The sequence below is a fragment of the Mandrillus leucophaeus genome, unplaced genomic scaffold (genome assembly GCF_000951045.1).
Source record: "Mandrillus leucophaeus isolate KB7577 unplaced genomic scaffold, Mleu.le_1.0 Scaffold374, whole genome shotgun sequence".
In the NCBI taxonomy this organism is placed as follows: domain Eukaryota; kingdom Metazoa; phylum Chordata; class Mammalia; order Primates; family Cercopithecidae; genus Mandrillus; species Mandrillus leucophaeus.
Genome location: NW_012103965.1, coordinates 349724 through 365287, shown reverse-complemented (window position 1 = coordinate 365287; position 15564 = coordinate 349724). Strand labels below are relative to the sequence as shown.

Below are 15564 nucleotides of genomic sequence, written 5' to 3'. Positions count from 1 at the left end.
ACTAACTTTCAAATTCAGAGAATGTTAATATATTAAAAGTCTTTAGGCCAGGCATGGTGGCTCACACCTGTAATCCCAGCACTTTGGGAGGCCGAGGCAGGTGGATCACTTGAGGTCAGGAGTTCGAGACCAGCCTGGCCAACATGGTGAAACCCCATCTCTACTAAAAATATAAAAATTAGTCAGGCATGGTGGCAGGTGCCTGTAATCCCAGCTACTTGGGAGGCTGAGGCAGGAGAATCACTTGAACCCGGGAGGTGGAAACTGCAGTAAGCTGAGATCGCACCACTGCACTCCAGCCTGGGCAATAGAGTGAGACTCAGTCTCAAAAACAAACCAAAACAAAAGGTCTTTAAACAAAGGAATAACTTGCTATTATGCACATCATATAAACTCTACATTTTTGAAGTACTATATCCTGAAAATGACCTAAATTTTAATGTACAAGGAGTTACACAATGTAGTAAAAAAGATTTCATATCCTTGCAATTTATACTAATAAAGTTATTTGATCTAACTTAAGAAACATGGTTTACCTGTGTTACCGCTATCATGGCTAGAACAGTATAAAGTTCTTCTTTTGTAAGTTTGCCAGGTGTAGTTCGATTAGCTAAGGCCCATATCTGTCCAAGAGTTTCCCTGGGAAGCCCAGATGACATCAGAATGGGATACAGTTTGGCAGTATCTATTCCAGTTGGAGTCATTGTGGTTTCTAAGATTTTCTTATAGGCATCTATTAAAGGAAATACCAGATTACAAATGGAAACACATTCCAAGTGATTCATTTTTTGGGGTGCCATTGTTGGTATACAAGAATAATCTTCAATCAAACTGCTTTAATAGAACCAAAGCCATGTCAGGGTTTAAACTGCTTTAAACATATTTCAGTGCAGCTGGGCATGGTGGCTCACGTCTATAATCTTTCAGCACTTGGGAGGCCAAGGCCAGCAGATCATCTGAGGTCAGGAGTTCGAGCCCAGTCTGGCCAACATAGTGAGACCCCATCTCTACTAAAAATACAAAAATTAGCCAGACGTGGTGGCATGTGCCTGTAGGCCCAGCTACTCAGGAGGCTGAGGCAGGAGAATCGCTTGAACCCCGAGACAAAGGTTGCAGTGAGCCAAGATTGCAACTCTGCACTCTGCACTTCAGCCTGGGAAACAGTGAGACTCCGTTTCAGAAAAAAAGAAAAAAAAAATTGAGATATTCAAGAGGAAACGTCCAGCAGACAATCAGAGTCTGGAGCTTGGTACTAAAGATAAAGTTTAGGGCTAGAGGTGAGACAAAGTCTTATAATTCAGTAGAAGACTGTAACAAGACAGCACGCTTTGGATATTACAAGAGAAGCCGTAGAGTAATGATGGTGGGAACAGTTTGAAAAGAGCAACAGGAAGTAAGAATTATACCAACATTGAGGCTGTGAGAGAAAACACCATTGGAGAAGATGCTATGGAAATACAACCTTTAAGGAAAGACCCAGTTTCTGTTAGGGTGAGGAAGCAGAACAAGTGTCTTAAAAAGGGGGGTACGGTTGGTGAGTTTTTGATAATAACATGGGTTTTCCAAAGGACCAAGTGGGAAATGTTGTTAGAGACAGGGCTAAAATAAAGAATGCCAATATTGCATGGGACATACTTATACTAAAAAATTATTTGCTTTTTACCTGAAATTCAAATTTAACTGGGCAACCTGTATGGTTATTTACTAAATCTAGCAAGCTTAGTTAGGGAGATGAAAGTTAGTGGGGCTAAGGTGGACAGAGAAACTGTTTAAAACAAAAATTTTACATCTGGGATTATAAGTATGGATTACAGGTTAGTGGGCTCTCCATAAGAACATATATTTTTGGCCGGATGTGGTGGCTCATGCCTGTAATCCCAGCACTTTGGGATGCCGAGGTGGGCGAGTCACAAGGTCAGGAGTTCCAGACCAGCCTAGCCAATATGGTGAAATCCCATCTCTACTAAAAATAACAAAAAATTAGCCAGGCGTGGTGGTGTATACCTGTAGCCCCAGCTACTCAGGGGGCTGAGGCAGGAGAATTGCTTGAACCCGGGAGGCAGAGGTTGCAGTGAGTCAAGATCGCGCCACTGCACTCCAGCCTGGGTGACAGAGAGAGACTCCATCTCAAAAAAAAAAAAAAAAAAATACATGTTTTGACTAGAAAGTATATGTGCATGTATGTTTGGAAGGAAGAGGGAGAAAGTAATACAAACCGGCAGAAAATGGATAAAACTCCAAAATATAACAAGATCTAGATTTCGTTTGTTTGGACAGAGAAGAAGAAAAGATACAAACTGTCTAATAGGCATTTGGAAGAAAAGCCATTATTTTTATGTACAGTTGAATTGTACATACGATTTGGTAACAATCAGCCTTTTGTCATTATGAGTAGTATCAGAAAATGCATTTGAATGAAAACTATAAAACATTAATGCAAGAAATTGAAGGGGACATAAAAAAGTAGAGAAATATTCCATGTTCATGTTTTGGAAGAATCAATGTTGTTAAAATGTCCATACTACCCAAAGCAATGGGTAGTACAGATTCAATGCAATCCCTATCAATACCAATTACATTCTTCACAGAAACAGAAAACATAATCCTAAAAGTTATATGGTACCACAAAGGACCCAGAATAGCCAAAGCCATTCTGAGCAAAAAGAACAAAACTGGAGGAATTGCCGTACATTACTGTATATTACCTGACTTCAAATTACACTACAAAGCTATAGTAACCAAAACAACATAGTAATAACATAAAAACAGACACAGAGACCAATGGAACAGAATAGAGAACCCAGAAATAAATCCACACATCCACAGTGAATTCATTTTTCAGAAAGGTGCCAAGAATATACATTGGGAAGGGTCTCTTCAATAAATGGTGCTGGAAAAACTGGATATCCATATGCAGAAGAATAAAACTAGACTCCATCCCACATCAAATACAAAACTCAAATCGAAATGAATTAAAGACTTTTAAATCTAAGACCAGAAACTATGAAACTACTAAAAGAAAACTTAGGGAAACTCTCCAGGACATTGATCTGGGCAAGATGTCTTGAGTAATAACCCAAAAATAATGGCAATCAAAGCAAAAATGGACAAATGGGATCACATCAAGTTAAAAAGCTTTTGCACTGCAAAGGAAACAATCAAAAAATGGACAACACACAGAACGGGAGAAAATATCTGTAAACTATCCGACAAGGGATTAATAACCAAAATATATAAGAAGCTCAAACAACTCAACAGAAAAAAAAGCTAACAATCTGATTTTAAAATGGGCAAGACAACTGAATAGGCATTTCTCAAAAGACGACATGCAAATGGCAAACAGGCTTATGAAAACGGGCTCAACATCATTGATCATCAGAGAAATGTCAATCAAAACTACAATGAGATATCATCTCACCCCACTTAAAATGGCTTTTATCCAAAAGACAAGCAATAACGAATGCTGGTGAGGATGTGGAGAAAAGGGGACCCTCATACACTATTGGTAGGAATGTAAATTAGTATAGCCACTATGGAGAACAGTATAAATATTTCTCCACAGTGGCTGTACTAATTTATAAGCCAAGATTCAAAAGCAACCTAAGTGTCCGTTGACAGACACTTTATCGAATGGATAAAGAAAATGTGGTACATATACACAATGGAGCAAAATTGAGCCATAAAATAATTGAGATCCTGTCATTTCCAACAACATGGTTGGAACTAGAGGACATTATATTAAGAGAAATAAGTCAAGCATAGAAAGACCAACTTCACATATTCTCATTCGTTTGTGGAAGCTAAACATTAAAACAACTAAACTCATGGAGACAGAAAATAGAATGATGGTTTCCAGAGGCTGAGAAGGGTAGTGGGGAGGGGGGAATAATGGGGATGGTTAATAGGCATAAAAATATAGTTGGATAGGAGGAATAAGATCTAGAATTTGATAGCACTACAAGGTAGCTACAGTCAACAATAATTTGTGCAGCATACTCATTTGTGTCTAATCTTACTATCAGATGTTTAAAATTATTTTGAATACTTCATTAAAATAATTATTTTATTATAAGAAAACAATAATGAGTATAATTGGAACATTCATAACACAAAGAAGTAATACATGCTTGAGGTAATGGATACGCTATCTACCCTGATGTGATTATTACATATTGTATGTCTGTATCAAAATATCTCATGTACTCCATAAAAATATACACTTATGTAGCCATAAAAATTAAAAATAAATTTTTTTTTTGTTTAAAGAAGAAAATGCACTTTAAGGATTTTCTTTTTTTTTTTCTTTTTGGCTCAGCAGTAAAAATACACGTAAAGAAGAAGTAGGCCGGGTGCAGTGGCTCACACTCGTAATCCCAGCACTTTGGGAGACCGAGGCAGGCAGATCACTTGAGCCCAGGAGTTTGAGACCAGCCTGAGCAACATGGTGAGACCCCGTCTCTACAAAAAAATACAAAAATTAGCTGGGCGTAGTGGCACGCACCTGTAGTCCCAGCTACTAGAGAGGCTGAGGTGGGAGGATTGAGCCTGGGGAGGTCAAGGCTGCAGTGAGCCAAGATTGTGTCACTGCACTCCAGCCTGGGTGACATAGTAAGACCTTGTCTCAAAAAAAAAAAAAAAAAAGTGAACACTATCCTTCACATCTTCCAATGTGAAAAAAAAGATCCCACATGGTCTTTTATTTCATATAGTATTACATGACAAATAAGTCACAGAAATAATATTTTTAAAAATATAAACTAAGAATTCAGAAAATGACATTAAATATTTTAGTAAAATTCTTGATGTTATTAATCACTGAACTAAATATTTGATAATGTCTATTAAAGCATAATAAATCTAAAAGAGCTTTTAGAAATGGAAGTATGATGGCTGATAAAACACTAACACAAAACTATTCTCCTTCATTTATATAGTTATTCCATACATGAGGCAGTCTTATGAAACACGACATTTATTTAATTTCTGTACTCTTTCAGAAAAAAAGAAAAGTCACAATTCCTCCTGCATATTTTGTAACTACGACAGTAAATATTTACAACTACATTTACAATATTTATAGCAAAATATCCAGATGGGAATCCTGGGCTTTTTTACCTGGAACCAAATTCTCATTGTAAATCCAAGGAGGCATTCTGGGCTGAGCAGGATCCTGAGAGGGAAATACTCCCACACCTAGAAGATAAGAAACATCAATGTATACAGTGATCCATGGAGAAGATGGTGAAATCACACTGAGTCATGGTTTTTTATAAACAGCATTGGCTGGAGACACTAAAAAAAGTCACCAATACAATTAAAATATTTGGTCCCCCCGCCCCAGATTCAGAATAAAGTATTTGGTTTCTAAGCAACTCTTGTACGTTAACTATGTCCTAAAGAGTAAATTATACAAAATCTAAAATGTATCAATTCAATATTCTAAATCATATAAGCCTTGCACCATTTAACATGTATTACAAATTAAGGAAAAAAATGATAGATGATAGTTTAAAATTATGTATCTAAAAATATTTAATTGTCCCAGCTTTACTTGCAGTTTTTACTAGTGCTTCTTTGCAAAGTTTCATTCTTTTTTTTTTTTTAATCTACATATGATACAGATGTTTTAAATATACAGGACTTTTGGGGGCTTTTTGTCCAGTGAAATATCCTCCCAAAAGTTTGCCTCCTAGGCTGCCCACGTTCTAATTCATTTCTGAGGGTTGAATTTATAAAATTTAGATATTTTAGGCAGTGGTGCATATGATTTATTGTAGACAAAGCAAGATTATATTCTCATTGGTGACTTTTCCAGTTACATTTTAACTTTTCAACCTTTATGGAAGAAGGCAAAGTATAAGTGGAAAAAAAGAGAGTTTTTATAAAATAAAAGGAAAGAAAATTTTAAATCAGAAATGATTCCAATTAAGAAAACCAGTTATCAAAATCATTTTTAAAAACGAGTAACAGTGTGTTGAAAGAATTCAGAGCAAAATCTTAGGGGTTAATTGGAGAAAGGAATGCATTAAATATATTTCAAGCAAAATTTCAATTAGCAAAATCAAGCAGCATTCATTTGAAGATTAATGCTTAAGGTGTTAGCATTTGAGCAACGTTTGGTTAAACAAGTTTTTTGCTGAATGTTTCACGAGCTCACCACTCTCTTCAATTGACAGGTTTTGATCTGAAGTCTTTTCTGCCTCTGCAGTGGTGGTACCACTTACACATCCATCTACAGCACCCCCGTTACTGGCCGTTACACTGGGATGGCTCTTACTGGAACCTGGGCCTAGGGCTTTGTGGCCAACTTCAGAAGTATTTAATTTAATTTGTTCCTGCCCAGATGTACTTATATCACAAGATACTAGGAACTTCTCCTCCAAGGAAGGGCCTAAACAAACAGCATGAAGGATTATTTATATATAACTGTATATGTGTGTATGTCTAATCTTTTCAATCATCCATCTCCACCCCCATATTCTTTTTTTTTTTTTTTTTTTTGAGACAGAGTCTCACTTTGTCGCCCAGGCTATAGTGTACTGGCACGATCTCAGCTCACTGCAACCTCTGCCTCCCAGGTTCAAGCGATTCTCCCGCCTCAGCCTACTGAGTAGCTAAGATTATAGGCGCCCATCACCAAGCCCAGCTAATTTTTGTATTTTTAGTAGAGACGGGGTTTCGTCATGTTTGCCAGGCTGGTCTCGAACTCCTGACCTCAGGTGACCTACCCACCTCAGCCTTCCAAAGTGCTGGGATTACAGACGTGAGCCACGGTGCTCAGCTCACCTCCATATCCTAAAGGGAGGTCCTGCCACATATAATGTAAACACTGTGGCTAGGCGCCGTGGCTCAAGCCTGCAATCCCAGCACTTTGGGAGGCCAAGGCAGGCAGATCACAAGGTCAGAAGTTCAAGACCAGCCTGAGCAACATAGTGAAACCCCACCTCTACTAAAAATACAAAAAATTAGCCAGGCATGGTGGCAGGTGCCTGTAATTTCAGCTACTCGGGAGGCTGAGGCAGGAGAATCACTTGAACCCAGGAGGCGGAGGTTGCAGTGAGCTGAGATCAAGCCATTGCACTCCAGCCTGGGCGATACTGCAAGACTCTGTCTCAAAAAATAAAAAAATGTAAACGTTGAAATAATTCAATTATTGCACATTTGTATAGGACTTGAGAGACTATTAGAGATTTTAGAGAATGTAAACATAATTATCTACTGTGATTCTAAAGAATTCTATGAGACAGTAGGTGGAAGAGTATAGTGGAAGAAGGAGCACTACCTTTGAAATCTGACAACCTACATAAGATAACACTTTAACTCCTAGGGAGGCCTCTGGCCAGTGACATCATCATCACCTCTTGGTCTGTTTTCACATCCATCAAATGAGAAAGTCTGGACTGAGTACATGTCTGCCAAGATCCCTGCCAGTACCCTGTCTCAAGCCAGGATGTGTAGCTGTCTCTATTCATTTTACAGATGACAAAATCTAAGGCACATCAAGGACAAACTGATAGTAAATGAACAACCCGGGCTTCTGTCCCCAAGTGCCCTGTCACTGAAGCTGAAAGACTACTTTCTAAAGAAGCCTTTCCTAGCTCCTTATTCTTAAGAAAATGATATTGGTGAATCTCCCAAACAACAATCTTCCAGAAAAATCAGAAGATTTCTTTTAAAGTTATAAGGCAGTTTAAAGTGCTCCTACTTGAGGAGCAAAACTTTTAAATCACCTTTCCGGAATGTGAAGACCCCAGAACTTAAAAATCTAGAACACTTGTTTGTTGAATTTCAACAGCAGTCATACATTCATGTACATGTTTATTTGCCAACATCACTGGATTATTCTACTTATATAACAAAAATAAGTTATCCCAGGATATCTTAAGAATATTTTCATTAATAATGCTAAGAGTTACCTGCTTTTGGTACACTGTGTGAGGCTGAAGCAGTAGAGAAGTAAGGAATTTGCCCAGGGACACCATGTAAGGCAAAAGACACTGGACTCTGACCTGGAGGGAGAGGCTGTGTCCCAGCCTTCTGTGTATGCAACTGGACAAGTGGGGTGGAGGGGAGGAAAGACTGAAAGGGCTGGGACGTGGAAGAAGGCCCACATGGGGGAACTTCAACAGGTCCCTGCATAAAGTCACTGAATTCTTCTTCATCAAGAAAGGCAGGTGATGGGGAGACAGTTTTAGTAGAATGAGATGATGTGGGGCAATCTGCAAAATGGAAAATGGCAATGAAACACACAAAAATGGAAACCAACAGAGAAAAAGGAATTAAGATGTAGTACAATTGCAAAAGAATATATTGAAACATAAACAGGGAGGTGAACAAGAAATAACAAGTAACAATAGTCAAATGGAATTATATGATGCATGTAAAACACTTTGATGTCTATACACAATTTTATGTCTTTCTAAAGGGGAATTTTAATAGCTATTTTGCATTTGGTTCAAAAAAGGCAAAACTAAAAATGTATGTATCCATTGATTTATTTTAGAGACAGGACCTAGGCCAGAGTGCTGTGGCATGCTCACAGCTCATAATCATAGCAGCCTCAAACTCTTGGGCTCAAACGATCCTCCAGCCTCAGCCTCCTGAGTAGCTAGGAATATAGGTACATGCCAGCATACCCAGCTAATTCTTCCTTTCTTTTTTTTTTCATAGAGATGGTGTCTCACTATGTTGCCCACACTGGTCTCGAGCTCCTGGCCTTGACAGTCTTTCTTTCTTTCATTAGATTAATAATTTTTCCCCTGAGACCATTGATGCTTTACATCAAAGTGACGATTATTTTTGAAGTCAAAATGATCTGTTTATCTAGATAATATTATCTCAAACCAATACACATCAGATGTAAGAAAACCTACCTATATAGTGCTGAATACATTTTGGACAGATATATACCATGATGACTAAATTTCATTATTTATTAAGAAATTCAGTAAGAAATAATGCACAATACAAACTTGTAATTTGTGAAATATCATGCTTGATCCACACACTTGCATAGATCATATTTCAGTAAAGTTACCATATGAGGAATAAAAATTACAAAAGAACTTGTTTTTTTTTTTGAGATAGAATCTCTCTGTGATGCCCAGGCTAGAGTGCAATGGCATGAGCTCAGCTCCCTGCAACCTCTGCTTTGTTCCCCAGGTTCAAGAGATTTTTCTGCCTCAGCCTCTTGAGTAGCTGGGACTACAGGTACGCACCACCATGCCCAGTTAATTTTTGTCTTTTTTTTTTTTTTTTGTGTGTGTGTGTGTGTGTGTGTGTGTGTGTGTGTGTGTGAGAGAGAGAGAGAGAGATGGAATCTTGCTCTGTCACCCAGACTGTTGCTCTGTCACCCAGACTGGAGTCTTGCTCTGTCACCCAGACTGTTGCTCTGTCACCCAGACTGGAGTGCAATGGCGTGATCTTGGCTCACGACAACCTCCGCCTCCTGGGTTCAAGCAATTCTTCTGCCTCAGCCTCCCAAGTAGCAACCACCATGCCCGGCTAATTTTTGTATTTTCAGTAGAGATGGGGTTTCACCATATTGGCCAGGTTGGTCTCGAACTCCTGACCTTGTGATCTGCCCGCCTCCACCACCCAAAGTGCTGGAATTACAGGTGTGAGCCACCACACCCAGCCCAATTTTTGTATTTTTAGTAGAGACAGGGATTTCACCGTACTGGCCAGGCTGGTCTTGAACTCCTGACCTAAGGTAAGCCACCCACCTTGGCCTCCCAAAGCACTGGGATTACAGGCTAAGCCACCATGCCTGGCCAAGACAAGAATATTAAACACATTATTAAGGTGATATTTTCTTGTGAAAAGCATCAACATTAGGATATATAAAGTGCTGAATCAAACAATAACAGTCAATTTAAGAAAGTAAACCCTGCCTGAAGACTACGACTACCTTTAAAAGATTTTTGGCACTAAATGATACAAATGTCACTGTGGCTTTTTATTATTAAATATAAAATTCACTTATGTAATGAACCTGCTCGACTGGGGCTACATTTAACATGAAGCTCTTTAACAATACTATTTTATTGTTGCATCTTTACATGTATTATTGCTACTACTACTATTATTATTATTATTTGAGACTGGGTCTCCCTCTGTCAATCAGGCTAGAGTACAGTGGCATGATCTCAGCTCACTGCAACCTCTGCCTCCCAGGTTCAAGCCATTCTCGTGCCTCAGCCTCGCAAGTAGCTGGGACTACAGGCGCCCACCACCACGCCCAGCTAATTTTTGTATTTTTAGTAGAGACAGGGTTTCACCATATTGGCCAGGCTGGTCTCGAACTCCTGAATTCACATGATCTGCCTGCCTTGGTCTCCCAAAGTTTTGGGATTACAGATGTGAGCCACCATGTCTCACCTTCTTTGTTTTGTTTTTGTTTTTGTTTTTCTGAGATGGAGTCTAGCTCTGTCACCCAGGCTGGAGTGCAGTGGCGCAATCTCAGCTCACTGCAGCCTCTGCCTCCCAGGTTCAAGCAATTCTTCTGCCTCAGCCTCCCAAGTAGCTGGATTACAGGTGTGCACCACCACGCCTGGCCCCAGATTTTTTTTTTTTTTTTTTTTGAGACAGAGTCTCGCTCTGTTGCCCAGGCTGGAGTGCAACGGCGTGATCTCTGCTCACAGCAACCTCCACCTCCTGGGTTCAAGAGATTCTCCTGCCTCAGTTTCCCGGAGTACAGGCATGCACCACCACACCTGGCTAATTTTGTATTTTTAGTAGAGACGGGGTTTCTCCATGTTGGTCAGGCTGGTCTCAAACTCCTGACCTCAGGTGATCTGTCCACCTCGGCCTCCCAAAGTGCTGGGATTACAGGTGTGAGCCACTGCGCCCAGCCTCCCCACATTTTAAATTACTTTGAATTGCTTTAATATGACTAAAGTCTATTGTCACAATAAGTAGTCTTTTTTTCTTCACTGACTTGAAGCTTAGGAGTAGTCTTTTTTTTAAAGAAATGGCTCTCATTTGAAAAATGGAGACCCTGCATACTTCTTTCCTCTCTCTAGGATCAATGAAACAAAACCTGGATGCACTGAAAGTTCTAAGAAGATGCAAAATATGCAAAATTATTGCCTTAATTAAGTTTGTTTTAAAAAGAAAAAGCCCTCCCACATTATATTCCAAGTCTCCCAACAATTAGGTTCTCAATTTGGGTTCCCAGCTACTTAAAATATTTTTTAAATGGACCCTGACTATTTACTTGGAATATACTATAATGACCAAACCAATGTTTCTTTGCATTTGGCTAGAATGTGTGAATTCTATGTGGAATATATTTTGGCCCATACCAACTCTAGCAGCTAATGTGTATGATTAAAAAGAAGTATAAAAGTTATATGATGGGCCAGGCACAGTTGCTCACACCTGTAATCCTAGCACTTTGGAAAGCTAAAGCAGGTGGACTGGTTGAGCCCAGGAGTTTGAGATCAGCCTGGGCAACATGGTGAAATCTCGTCTCTACAAAAAATACAAAAATTAGGTGTGGTGGTGTGCATCTGTGGTCCCAGTTACTCGTGAGGTTGAAGTGGGAGGATTGTCTGAGCCTGGGAAGTCATGGCTGCAGTGAGCTGTGATCATGTCCCTGCACTCCAGCCTGAGCAATAGAGTGAGACCCTGTCCCAAAAAAAAAAATTTATATGATCAATATAGTTTGTATATTCAGTATTCAGCATTTTAGATAAACAATCTATAAAGAGAAATTTAAAAGGTGCCTTTGGTGGTAGAATGGCTGGACACTCTTTTTATAAATACTTTACGACTAGGTTTTTGGTTTTTTGTTTTTTTCAGATGGAGTCTCACTCTGTCGTCCAGGCTGGAGTGTAGTGGCGCAGTCTTGACTCACTGCAGCCTCTATCTCCCAGGTTCAAGCTATTCTCCTGCCTCAGCCTACCAAGTGACTGGGATTATAGGCATGTGTCACCATGCCCAATTAATTTTTTGTATTTTTAGTAGAGACGGGGTTTCACCATGTTGGCCAGGCTGGTCTTGAACTCCTGACTGCCTTTCTCTCCTTTTCCTAACCTCCAGCCTAGGTCCAGTTTTAGTATTAACTTCCAATATATATTCTTGAATTACTCCTTGACTAGCTTATTCAACTTATAATTTTCATTTTTAGGTATATTTTTCCTTTCTAATCTCAGCCTGATTGCTAATATCTGTTTTCTTTTCAATCTTGTATATTTTATTTTGGGGCATACTTTTGGAATGGGAATCTTAAGTGAAATTAACAGAACAGAGTAAAAGTTGTCCCGGAAAATCAAGAACTGGTTACTATGCCTGTGATTATTCCTTCTTGATATCAACCATGAAAGGTACTATAATACAAGAGTTCAAGATAAAATTTATCAATGTAACATTTTCCAGCAGAAGGTAGTACTTTCTTGGCTGCCTAAATGATTTATGAAAACTGTTCACCTATTAGGTACGTTTTCTTGAAATCAGCTGATAAAATGTCAAAACTTTGAATTTTTGCAAAGGAGTCTTGCTCTGACGCCCAAGCTGGAGTGGGCAGTGGCATGATCTCGGCTCATTGTAACCTCCGCCTCCCGGGTTCAAGTGATTCTCTTGCCTCAGCTTCCCGAGTAGCTGGGAATACAGGCACGCGCCACCATGCCCAGCTAATTTTTTTTTTTTTTTTTTTTTGAGACGGAGTCTCACTTTGTCGCCCAGGCTGGAGTGCAGTGGCCGGATCTCAGCTCGCTGCAAGCTCCGCCTCCCGGGTTTACGCCATTCTCCTGCCTCAGCCTCCCGAGTAGCTGGGACTACAGGCACCCGCCACGTCGCCCGGCTAGTTTTTTGTATTTTTTAGTAGAGATGGGGTTTCACCATGTTAGCCAGGATGGTCTCGATCTCCTGACCTCGTGATCCGCCCGTCTCGGCCTCCCAAAGTGCTAGGATTACAGGCTTGAGCCACCATGCCTGGCCTATTTTTGTATTTTTAGTAGAGACAGGGTTTCACCATGTTGGCCAGGCTGGTCTTAAACTCCTGACCTCAAGTGATCCCACCCGCCTCAGTCTCCCAAAGTGCTGGGATTACACACATGAGCCACAGCGCCCGACTTGAAATGTTGAATTTTTAAAAACAATGTGGTAACAATTATGCAAATACAAGACTCATTTGAACTGCCAAATGTTCAAAAGAACAACCAAATGCCACCCCCCAATCCCTTTACCCTGCTTTCTGAAACAGGTACATTTTTTTTTGCTTACCTGAAAATAAATGATGATAAAAATTACAAAGAAATGCATTAGAGAAACTAAAATTTCAAGAAGAGCATTATTACACCCATGATTTTTAGAAACGAGTCATTTTAAGAATTTATAAGAGCACTTTGGGAGGCCGAGACGGGCGGGAGGCTGAGGCAGGAGAATGGCGTGAACCCGGAAGGCGGAGCTTGCAGTGAGCTGAGATCCGGCCACTGCACTCCAGCCTGGGTGGCAGAGCGAGACTCCGTCTCAAAAAAAAAAAAAAAAAAAAAAGAATTTATAAGTTTAATCACATTAAGTAATGAAATCAGAACTAGTTCATAAAATTACTATAAAACAATGAGAATTAAACGGTAAACTCATTTATTACATTTGCTCTGATTGAATAGATTTTACTAATGTTAATATATTTATATACAGAAAACTTACAGGTGAAATTGTCGTACTGACATTTAATTAGAAGACAGGTTTTTTTCTGTCCCAAGACAGTTGTTATCCAGACTACAGCTCTCAAGCCACTGCACATTTCAGAACATCCAAATCTGTACTTAGCTTGAAGGAAGAGCTCTGCATTGACTTTTCACACACACATATAATGGCGAGGTAAAGAAACAGGGACTACGTAAATCACCTTCCAAGAAAAGAAAAATGTAATGCCTCTTAAAACTACCTGGTTTCTTGGGGTGCGATGCTGGAGTAGGGTGCATTTTTGCATCTCTGGAAAACCCATCTAAATTTCCTTTTATGGCTTCCAAAGCATCATCTCTACTCTTCTCTCCTGTCTAAGAAACAACAAATATAAGTATATTTCTTTACTTATCCCTCACTCTATCCTAAACCCTCCCAAATTAAGAAAAGCACAGATACTCATCTACTTCCAATATTTTTACCACATACTTCTGATGATGAATTCTCCAAGTCAGAAAAACAGGTAAATGACTAAACAATGACACTCTACAGAAAATAAAAACATTACAAGGCCAATATATAAATACTTCAGGATAGACCTGTTTGATATTAAGTGTCCTGTGAAGGCTCTAAGAGAAATATGAAATATTTCTGAATTCAGGATTACTGCTTTCCAAGAAAAAGATTACAAATACTGCCATGATACTAAAAAAGAGCTGAGAAGACAATGGCTGATAGATACCCTATTCTCATCAATAACAGTGTATCTTCACAGAAAATGAAAAATCCTTCACATTAGGAATTAGATAAACCGAAATGAGAAGAGTCAATCACAGCCCCAGCTTGGGCTGGTGCCCCAGTGATGACATCCACTCAATGAGTGGGAAGAGGCACATTCAGGGTGTGTATGTTCTGGGTGAAGAGAAGTATTGAAGTATTACCTTGGGTTTCACACTGCTCAAAAGTCTGAGCTTTTGCTTCTGCTCTTCAAACTGGCGTCTTTTTCTTTCTTCTTCTAAGAGTTTTTGCTGCTGTTCAAATCGTTTCCTGAAGGAAAAATGACCTAATAAAAAACAAGCTCCCAGGATTATACACTGTTTTATATTCAGATTTCTAACAGTTTCAGCAATATCATGTTGCACTTCTAGAAGTGTAAATTTCATTGCTAAATATCTAGTTTTCTTATGACAATCCTGTTTCCTCACTACATTAATTCCAAAATATTTGACATGAGTCTAAATAATGATTTACCTAAATTATGAATATGAATTTATTTCTCATCTAATTTGCAAGAGGAGGAAACAAGCTTTTGCATACAAAAGCGTTCTCAAAAAACAGGCAGACAAACGTAAGAACACACTTTGCTCTGCATATTAAACAAGAACCTGCTTGGGAAGGCAGTGTCATACAGGAGAAAGAGTAATGATCTGGGAAATCAGGAGGCCTGACTTTGGGTTCAGGCTTTGCTGGTAACTGTGTTACCTGGACTGACAAGTTGTTTCATTTTCCTGGACTTCACTTTCACTAGATATAAAACAACAGGGTTGAATTAGAGGATCTCTAAGGTCCTTTTTGACTCTAAACTTGTAATAATGGTATTTTAAAGAGTCTTTTTTGTTTTTGTTTTTAAATAGGGTCTCACTCTGTTAGCCAAACTGGAGTACAGTGGCATGATCACGGCTGACTGCAGCCTCAATCTCGGGGCCCAGGTGATCCTCCCACCTCAGCCTCCTGAGCAGCTGGGACTACAGGCATGAGCCACTAAGCCTAGCTAATATTTTGTATTTTTTGTAGAGACAGGGTTTCCCCATGTTGCTCAGGCTGACCTTGAACTCCTGGGTTCAAGCAATCTGCCCGCCTCAGCCTCCCAAAGTGCTGGGATTATAGGCATGAGCCACTGGGCCAGGCCTTAAGAGTTTTTTTTTTTTTTTT

At 39.4% G+C, this 15564-nt stretch overlaps 1 protein-coding gene across 8 annotated transcripts in view; it reads right to left on the bottom strand.

Moving 5' to 3' along the window:
* The window catches only part of SYNRG (synergin, gamma), a 92595-nt gene that overhangs the window by 53145 nt on the left and 23886 nt on the right, over positions 1-15564 (bottom strand). For 6 of the 8 annotated variants that reach the window (XM_011990212.1, XM_011990209.1, XM_011990211.1 and 3 more), the window contains exons 4-7: positions 14574-14679; positions 13895-14006; positions 5116-5193; positions 537-733 (exon numbers count right to left, since the gene is read on the bottom strand). In XM_011990212.1, the coding sequence (XP_011845602.1) occupies positions 537-733; positions 5116-5193; positions 13895-14006; positions 14574-14679 (493 nt within the window). Of the gene's footprint in view, positions 1-536; positions 734-5115; positions 5194-6157; positions 6392-7916; positions 8220-13894; positions 14007-14573; positions 14680-15564 lie in introns of all 8 variants that reach the window. The other 2 variants (XM_011990206.1, XM_011990207.1) reach the window with 2 other exon arrangements.